The sequence below is a fragment of the Gorilla gorilla genome, chromosome 12 (genome assembly GCF_029281585.2).
Source record: "Gorilla gorilla gorilla isolate KB3781 chromosome 12, NHGRI_mGorGor1-v2.1_pri, whole genome shotgun sequence".
In the NCBI taxonomy this organism is placed as follows: Eukaryota; Metazoa; Chordata; class Mammalia; order Primates; family Hominidae; genus Gorilla; species Gorilla gorilla.
This window is the reverse complement of record NC_073236.2, coordinates 107,620,495-107,630,618: the sequence shown is the minus strand read 5'-3', so window position 1 is coordinate 107,630,618 and position 10,124 is coordinate 107,620,495. Positions and strand designations below refer to the sequence as shown.

Sequence of the window (10,124 nt, the reverse complement as noted above, 5' to 3'; positions counted from 1 at the left end):
AATAGTAGCCATAAAGATGAAGAGAAGTGCTCTCAAGTTCTATTTCAGAGACAGAACAAGCAAGATCGAAGGGGATTTAAGAGGTGAGTGAAAGGGAGGAGCCTGCAATGTAATTCAAATTTCTGGCTTTAACGACTAGGTGAAGGAGGATACTATTTACCAAGATACAGAACCAACAAATTAAGAATGAACAGGCTGCCAGCGCGGTGGCTCACGCCTGTAATCCCAGCACTGTGGGAGGCCGAGGTGGGTGGATCATGAGGTCAGGAGTTCAAGACCAGCCTGGCCAAGATAGTGAAACTCTGTCTGTCCTAAAAACACAAAAAATTAGCCGAGCTCAGTGGCAGGCGCTTGTAATCCCAGCTACTTGGGAGGCTGAGGCATGAGAATCACTTGAACTCAGTTGCAGTGAGCCGAGATGGCGCCACTGCACTCCAGCCTGGGCAACAGAGTGAGACTGTGTCTCAAAAAAAAAAAAAGAATGAATTGGCCAATGGTATGGCATACAAGTCCTTATGTATTGACTCAACAATATGCTTAAATAAATCCTGGAAGCTTTCAATTCGGTTTTTCTGAGTTATTGCCCTTTCATCTAAGTGTGCACAACATCAGGTTCCTGGCTGTAAATATAATGTTAATCAAATGGGGTTTATTTACCTTCAAACTACAGTTTGTTACATTATATTCTTCTTTCACTAGTATTAATTCAAAATTAAAGACATCTCCTTTCATTCACGTCCAGTGTCTCTTCCACCCACTCAGGATTCTGTCCATTTGTCTAGTACTTAGAAATATCATCATTTAGTTAAAACAAATAACATGAAATTTAAAACAATAAAATATGTGTCACCTGAAGGGGTGGGTTGCCCCTCCACACCTGTGGGTGTTTCTCGTTAGGTGGAACGAGAGACTTGGAAAAGAAAAAGACACAGAGACAAAGTATAGAGAAAGAAATAAGGGAGCCAGGGGACCAGCGTTCAGCATACGGAGGATCCTGCCAGCCTCTGAGTTCCCTTAGTATTTATTGATCATTCTTGGGTGTTTCTCAGAGACGGGGATGTGGCAGGGTCATAGGATAATAGTAGAGAGAAGGTCAGCAGATAAACACGTGAACAAAGGTCTCTGCATCATAGACAAGGTAAAGAATTAAGTGCTGTGCTTTAGATATGCATACACATAAATATCTCAATGCCTTACAGAGCAGTATTGTTGCCCGCATGGCCCACCTCCAGCCCTAAGGCAGTTTTCCCCTATCTCAGTAGATGGAACATACAATCAGGTTTTATACCAAGACATTCCATTGCCCAGGGATGGGCAGGAGACAGATGCCTTCCTCTTGTCTCAACTGCAAAGAGGCATGCCTTCCTCTTATACTAATCCTCCTCAGCACAGACCCTTTACGGGTGTTGGGCTGGAGGACAGTCAGGTCTTTCCCTTCCTACGAGGCCATATTTCAGACTATCACATGGGGAGAAACCTTGGACAATACCTGGCTTTCCTAGGCAGAGGTCCCTGCGGCCTTCCGCAGTGTTTGTGTCCCTGGGTACTTGAGATTAGGGAGTGGTGATGACTCTTAAGGAGCATGCTGCCTTCCAGCATCTGTTTAACAAAGCACATCTAGCACAGCCCTTAATCCATTTAACCGTGAGTTGACACAGCACATGTTTCAGAGAGCACGGGGTTGGGGCTAAGGTTATAGATTAACAGCATCTCAAGGCAGAAGAATTTGTCTTAGTACAGAAGAAAATGGAGTCTCCTATGTCTACTTCTTTCTACACAGACACAGTAACAATCTGATCTCTCTTTCTTTTCCCCACAATCACCCATCAAATTGGCATGTTTTAAAAAATGGTTATATTCGGGCTGGGTGCAGTGGCTCACGCCGGTAATCTCAGCATTTTGGGAGGCCAAGGCAGGCAGACCACAAGGTCAGGAGATCGAGACCATCCTGACTAACATGGTGAAACCCCGTCTCTGCTAAAAATACAAAAAATTACCCAGGCATGGTGGCAGGCACTTGTAGTCCCAGCTACTCGGGAGGCTGAGGCAGGAGAATCGCTTGAACCCGGGAGGCGGAGGTTGCAGTGAGCCGAGATCGCGCCACTGCACTCCATCCTGTCGACAGAATGAGACTCCGTCTCAAAAATAAATAAATAAATAAATAAATATTAGCCAAGCATGGTGGCAGGGTCTTGTAGTCCCAGCTACTTAGATAGCTGAGTTGGGAGGATTGCCTGAGCCCAGGAGTGTGAGGTTACAAGGAGCTATTACTGCACCACTGCACTCTAGCCTGGGTAACAGAGCGGCCTTGTCTCTAAAACAAACAAAACCACTACATTTACTCATCCTTTAAGTACCAACATGTTACCTCCTGTGAGAAAATTTTCCAGAAATACCATTTAACACACTATTAATAGACATGTCTCTCGATTGCTCTATTGCTGATCAATTGTGTATTTCTCCAAGTCGGCCTCCTAATATACCCCAACCCCTCTTTCTTCAAGTTGGAAGCCACATTTATGTAGCTTGAATATTAAAGTTACGTATGTAAACATTTAAAAGCAGGTGAGTTTGTAAACTTTGGCAAGCTTATCAGTAGACAGGGCCTTCCAGTGAAAAGAGCACTTCACTAGAAATTAGGAGATTTAGGTACTGTCCTAAACCTGTTTCTACCTTACTTTCTCTGGCCTCAGTTTCCTCCCTCATAAAGGAATGTATCTACAGCCCTAGTCTCTGGGTGGCGATTTACGGCTTCTCTGCCTTTTATTTTCATTCTCCGATCCATCCCTCTTCATCTTACAGGTGAGGAAACTGCCATCCAGACATTACATATAACTTAGTCAAGATCCTACACTATTAATTAATGGCTAATGGCAATGGAATCTTGAGATCCTGTATGGCGGCTGACCCATAAAATCTACCTAGTTCTAAAATTCTTTAACCCACCCACTTAACAAAAACGGAGGTAACAGGTAAACAAAACGCCAGGAAAGATGGCACTTAAAGGAACAAAAACACCCAAGGAGGAAAAAGAGGCCTGAGATTTCCACGAATTACAAGTGAACTTCCTGTCCTGGGTAAACTTCCGGAATCAACAACAGGAAGACCCAATCAGAATTTTCCTCCGGGAGCCAATGGGAGAGCACATTACAAAGAGCCAATCCCAGCGCCGCTGTCACTGTTATGGTCCTGTCAGGGCGCCGGCGTCGTGGTGCTTGGGTGGTCGCCACCAAGAGGACTTTGGTGGAGTAGTCTCGGGGCAGCTCAGCGGCCCGCTGTGCCCGTTTCTGGCCTCGCTCCCAGCTTGCACGTCGAGACTCGTAGGCCGCACCGTAGGGCGAGCGTGCGGGTCGGCGCCGCGGCCGCCTCGGGGTCTGGGCCCAGCCGCAGCCTCTTCTACCGCGGCCGGTTGGGAGGCGCCGCGAGATGCAGCCTCCGGGCCCGCCCCCGGCCTATGCCCCCACTAACGGGGACTTCACCTTTGTCTCCTCAGCAGACGCGGAAGGTGAGGCTGAGCCCCTGGAAGGGCTATCACCCGGAGGAAGCCAGGGCCCGACGCCGTAGGGTCTTTCTGGTGCCGAGGTGGTCGTGGCCGGGTGGGGACAGGCAGGAAGCTGACTGGTGACTGCAGCCCACCGCGCCTGCCGGGCCTTCCGAGAGGCCCCGTAGGACGGAGGGAGGGGTGTAGGGAGCTGCTTTTTAAAGCATCAAGTTACTCGGTCAGCCCCTAGTTTTCCCCATACCGTCTGGTGGCTCGTTTTTCTGGGTGGCTTGGTCTCTTCAGGTGGACCCACGAAATCCTAAGCTTTTATTTCTGGAATTACTCGCCCTTACTCAGAAAAAGGACAGATTGGCCAAGGGAGATCTCAAAGAATGAGAAAAAGGAAGGAGGGCTGTTTTCTTCTGTTATGTATCAACAGATAACTTTTTTGGGGGGTCTGGGATCAGATTCGGCACTGCAAATACAAACTAAATGGTTTTTATTGAATTTGATGTCTTGCCCGAGTCCCCGTTTTCCTCGCATTTTGTAATGTTTCACCTCAGTATTCAGAGAAATTGACCCAGGTATATTGGAAGTTTAGTGTAAACCAACAATGTGTTTCCAGTAGCCTCTACAGATTTCCTTGTATTATTCTGAGGAAGCGATTGTGCTGGAGATATTTTCCTACAGCACAGGAGAATATTTTCCTCCTATTCTCAGTTCCCTATCCAACTCATAACCTGGATATTATTCTGCTAGTCATTTTCAAAAAAAATTTTTTTTTTTCTTGAGCTCTGTCGCCCAGGCTGGAGTGCAGTGGCGCGATCTCGGCTGACTGCAAGCTCCGCCTCCCGGGTTCACGCCATTCTCCTGCCTCAGCCTCCCGAGTAGCTGGGACTACAGGCGCCCGCCACCGCGCCCAGCCAATTTTTTTTATTTTTAGTAGAGATGAGGTTTCACCGTGTTAGCCATGATGGTCTCGATCTCCTGACCTCGTGATCCGCCCGCCTCGGCCTCCCAAAGTGCTGGGATTACCGGCGTGAGCCACCGCGCCCCGGCCATTTTCAAATTTTTATTACACTTCGTGCACCAGTTATTTTCCAGTGACCAGACTTACTGCCTGCTATGAAATCATAAATTATGTTTACAGAAATTTCAGTCTGAAAAAGAACCTAGATTTTCCTTTTTTTTTTTTTTTTTTTTTTTGAGACGGAGTCTCGCTCTGTCGCCCAGGCTGGAGTGCAGTGATGCCATCTTGGCTCACTGCGAGCTCTCCCTCCCGGGTTCACGCCATTCTCTGGCCTCAGCCTCCCGTGTAGCTGGGACTACAGGCGCCCGCCACCACGCCCGGCTAACTTTTTTTTTTTTTTTTTTGTATTTTTTTTAGTAGAGACGGGGTTTCATAGTGTTAGCCAGGATGGTCTTGATCTCCTGACCTCGTGATCCGTCCGCCTCGGCCTCCCAAAGTGCTGGGATTACAGGCGTGAGCCACCGCGCCCGGCCGAAAGAACCTAGATTTTCCTAAGAAATTTTATGGTGTATCAGTATAGCTTATTTTCCCTTTTGTTTTTCTTGTTGTGCTGTTTGGCATTGTTTTTTAAAAATAGTACTGGTCATAATTTAAAATGTACAATAAAATTTTTGTCTATCAAAGGGAACATAGCTGAGACATTTATTTTTTTTTCTCATATGTTCTTTTTTTTTTTTTTTGAGGTGTGGTCTAACTCTATTGCCAGGCTGGAGTGCAGTGGTTTGATCATAGCTTACTATAACCTCAAACTCCTGGGCTCCAGTGATCCTCCCGCTTCAGTCTCCTGAGTAGCTGGAGACCGTCTCGTGGCTGGTTTTTCTGGGTGGCTTATTCTCTTCAAGTGGACCCATGAAACCCTAAGGTCTGTGCCACCGTGCCCAGCTAATATATATATATATATATATATTTTTTTTTTTTTTTTTTTTTTTTTTTTTTTTTGAGGCGGAGTCTCACTTTGTCACCCAGGCTGGAGTGCAGTGGTGCAATCTCGGCTCACTGCAAGCTCCGCTTCCCAGGTTCATGCTATTCTCCTGCCTCAGCCTCCCGAGTAGCTGGAACTACAGGTGCCCGCCACCACGCCCAGCTAATTTTTTTGTATTTTTTTTAGTAGAGACGGGGTTTCACTGTGTTAGCCAGGGTAGTCTCGATCTCCTGACCTTGTGATCCGCCCAGCCTAATTTTTTTTTTTTTTGAGACAGAGTCTTGATCTGTCGCCCGGGCTGGAGTGCAGTGGCGCAGTCTCAGCTCACTGCAAGCTCCACCTCCCGGGTTCACGCCATTCTCTGCCTCAGCCTCCCGAGTAGCTAGGACTACAGGCGCCCTCCACCACGGGCGGCTAATTTTTTTTTTGTATTTTTAGTAGAGACGGGGTTTCACTGTGTTAGCCAGGATGGTCTCGATCTCCTGACCTCGTGATCCGCCTGCCTCGGCCTCCCAAACTGCTGGGATTACAGGCGTGAGCCACCGCGCCCGGCCTAATTTTTAAACATTTTGTAGATCTCACTAGGTTGCCTAGGCTTGTCTCAGATTCTTGGCCTCGCAAATTGCTGGGATTACAGATGTGAGCTACCAGCCAAGCCGTAAATTTCTTTTAAACTGAGATACAGCACCCCAAAATATTTCAATTTGTTTCATCTACATTTGGTAGCATGGTGCTTAGGGAGGAATATCAACTTTAATTTCCCAGGTTTTAAAAAATTGTTTAAGTATCAGAACATGATGTTTGTTCAAACTCATGTTTCCATGTATTTGTTTATTTTTTTCATTCTCCCTTCCCTGAGGAATTACTTTTCTTAAATATGCCTAAGAAATCTGACAGAATAATGTTAAGTAGATAACCCATTGATTCCACATACTAAGAAACCTGAAATAAGTAAAAATCCATAAAGTTTATTCAAATTTCTCCATATTTCCTCAGGAGACATATAGGTCTGTATATCCACGGAGCTGTATGTATATGCATAATATCCTCACACAATATTATATCGTACAGTTTAAATTTAGAGTATTTTAAGTATACTACTCATTTGATCTTTTTTTTTTTTTTTTTCCTTTTTTGAGACAGAATTTCACTCCCCTTGCCTAGGGTGGAGTGCAGTGGCTTGATCTCAGCTCACTGCAATCTCCACTTCCTGGGATCAAGTGATTCTCCTGCCTCAGCCTCCTGAGTAACTGGGACTACAGGCGTACGCCACCATGCCCGGTTAATTTTTGTATTTTTTGTAGAGACAGGGTTTCGCCATGTTTCACAGGCTGGTCTTGAACTCCTGGGCTCAAGTGATCCACCCACCTTGGCCTCCCAAAGTACTGGGATTACAGGCATGAGCCACCACACCCACCCTCATTTGTTCTTTATAAGACTCCCAGTGAGCTTTATTATTCCTGTATTCTATAAAGAAACTGAGGTGAGCTGGGTGTGGTGGCTTACACCTGTAATCCCAGCACTTTAGGCTGAGGTGGGCAGTTGACTTAAGCTCGAGAGTTTGATACCAGCCTGGGCAACATGGCAAAACCCCATCTCTACAAAACATACAAAAAATTAGCCGGGCATGGTGGCACGCACCTGCAATCCCAATCCCAGCTACCTAGGAGGCTGAGGCAGGAGAATCACTTGAACCCAGAAGGCAGAGGTTTTAGTGAGCCAAGATCATGCCATCACACTCCAGCCTGGGTGACAGGGTGAGACTCTGTCTCAAAAAAAAAAAAATTAGCCAACCATGGTAGTGCACACCTGTGGTCCCAGCTACCATGGGGTGAGCTACTCTGAGTCTCACTTGAGACTGGGAGGTCTAGGCTGCAGTGAGCTGTGATTGTGCCAGTGTGCTCCAGCTTAGGCAACAAAGCAAGACCCTGGCTGAAAAAAAAAAAAAAGAAAAAAGAAACTGAGGCTTAGAGAGGTTTAGCAACTTCCACATGCTAGATCTGGAATTAAGAGCTAGTCTACAGCCAGGTGTGATAGAATGCACCTGCAATCCCAGCTACTCAGGAGGCTGAAGCAAGATGATTGCTTGAGCCCAGGAGTTTGAGGCCACCCAGGGGAACGTAGTGAGACCCCATCTCAAAAAAACAAAACCAAAGAGCTAGTCTGCTATCTCCTCAAGTTTCTTTCTACTGTCTCTTTCTTACATTTTTCTAAATTGTGTATCTGAAGTGTGGAAGAATCCTGGATTTGCATCCTGGCTTTATCACTTACTCTCCATGTGATCTTGGGCAAGCTACTTACCTTTTTTGTTTTGTTTTGTTTTGTTTTTGAGACGGAGTCTCGCCCTGTCACCCAGGCTGGAGTGCAATGGCACGATCTTGGCTCACTGCAACCTCTGCCTCCTGGGTTCAAGCGATTCTTCTGCCTCAGCCTCCCAAGTAGCTGGGATTACAGGCTCGCGCCACCACACCCAGCTAATGTTTTGTATCGTTAGTAGAGACGGGGTTTCACCACATTGGCCAAGCTGTTCTCGAACTCCTGACCTCGTGATCCGCCCACCTCAGCTTCCCAAAGTGCTGGGATTACAGGTGTGAGCCACTGCGCCCCGCCAACTTACCCTTTCTTAACCTCATTTTCCTCATATACAAATTGGGAATAAGAATACCCAAGTGCAGGCCAGGTGGGTGGCTCACGTCTGTAATCGCAGAACTTTGGGAGGCCAAGGTGGGCGGATCACGAGGTCAGGAGATCAAGATCATCCTGGCTAACAAGGTGAAACCCAGTCTCTACTAAAAATACAAAAAAATTAGCTGGGGGTGGTGGCGGGTGCCTGTAGTCCCAGCTACTCTGGAGGCTGAGGCAGGAGAATGGCGTGAACCTGGGAGGTGGAGCTTGCAGTGAGCCGAGATCGCGCCACTGCACTCCCGCCTGAGCGACAGAGTGAGACTGTCTCAAAAAAAAAAAAAAAAAAAAAAAGAATACCCAAGTGCTCAAATACTTTGTAAATGTAAAGCATTTACTACTATATCTGGCAGAGTTAAGTGTTCAACATATGTGAGTAATGATGTTGCTGCTTGGGTTTCAGTGTTAACTGAACCCACACTTTTTTTTTATTGTTTTCCAACATGAACATTTTACTGTACAACTCCAGGTCTTTTCCCTGGTTTCTACACGTCATATAAATTCTTGCTTCTCCCCTTTTTATACTGTTTTTTAACCATGAATATTTTCAACTTACAGATGTTTTCAGTGTATACCCTTCCTTCTAGATTCTGTCCAAATCCCTCATTCTTAATGATATCTATCCTTACTATTTCTCCACACATACCCTTTATTCTAAAATGTGCTTTGGTGTTTTGTCTCCATGTGGATGCAGATTCTGATCTTCATGCTTAGAATGTCTTTCTCCTCCTCGCCTTAAGTTAAAACCTAAGACTGAACTCAAATGCTCTTTCCTTGGTAAAACTTGCTTTAACTGTCCCTCAGAAACGGAAACTTCCTAATATTTTCTATACCCCAGTACCTATCATAGAACCCATGGTATAAATATCACAAAAGAATTATTTGTTGAATAAATTATTTTTGCTTTCATTTATCTCACGTCTTTTTTTTTTTTTTTTGAGACAAGAGTCTCGCTGTGTCGCCCAGGCTGGAGTGCAATGGCGCAATCTTGGCTCATTGCAACCTCTGCCTCCCAGGTTCAAGCAATTCTCCTGCCTCAGCCTCCCAAGTAGCTGGGATTACAGGTGCCTGCCACCATGCTCGGCTAATTTTTGTATTTTTTTAGTAGAGATGGGGTTTTACCACGTTGGTCAGGCTGGTCTCAAACTCCTGACCTCAAGTGATCTGCCCACCTCTGCCTCCCAAAGTGCTGGGATTGATTACAGGCATGAGTCACCACGCCAGGCCTAATATCACTTCTTAATTTAAGCTTTATGGTATTGTTTGCCCTTCCATCAATTAATTCATTCAATAAGCATGCACATTTGTTGATTGCCTACTATGGATCAGGCACTACTATAAGTACTGGGGATATATGTACCAAGACAAATGCCACCAAAAATCCCAAATAGTCTCTCCTTTCATAGATTTTATAAACCATCAAGTAATTACACAAATATATAATTATAGTGATAAATATCATGAAGGAAAAGTGGAGGGAACTATGAAAGGAACCTACATAGTCTAGTCTGCAGGATCAAGGAAAATTTGCTTAAGCGAGTGTAATGGTTTGGATTTGTGTCCCTGCCCAAATCTCATGTTGAATTGTAATCTTCAGTGTTGGAGGAGAGGCCTGGTGGGAGGTGACTGGATCATGGGGGTGGCCTTCCCTCTTGCTGTTCTTGTCATAGTGAGTTCTCACAAGGTCTGGTTTTTTAAAAGGGTGTAGCACCTCCACTGTCTGTCTCTCTCTCCTCTGGCCATGTAAAACTGCCTGCTTCCCCTTTGCAATCTGCCATGATTGTAAGTTTCCTAAGGCATACCCAGCCATGCTTCCTGTAGAGCCTGTGGAACTGTGAGTCAAACCTCTTTTGTTTATAAATTACTCAGTCTCAGGTAGTTCTTTAGAGCAATGCAAGAATGGACTAATACAGCAAGTATATCTGAGAACTGAAGAATGGATGGCATTTAATTATCTGAAGTTAGAGGAAACAGCCTGGCACAAGGTCCCTGATACAAACAGAATCCAG

General features: G+C 45.6%; 1 protein-coding gene across 2 annotated transcripts in view; it reads left to right on the top strand.

Annotated features, from left to right (window-relative positions):
* The first annotated feature begins 3,131 nt into the window (after positions 1 to 3,131).
* Positions 3,132 to 10,124, top strand: part of YIPF4 (Yip1 domain family member 4) — a 31,748-nt gene continuing 24,755 nt past the window's right edge. Inside the window, exon 1 of one of the 2 annotated variants that reach the window (XM_004029073.5) lies at positions 3,132 to 3,505. In XM_004029073.5, the coding sequence (XP_004029122.1) occupies positions 3,427 to 3,505 (79 nt within the window). In that variant the 5' untranslated portion in view covers positions 3,132 to 3,426. The remainder of the gene's footprint in view (positions 3,506 to 10,124) is intronic. The other variant, XM_063696193.1, reaches the window with a different exon arrangement.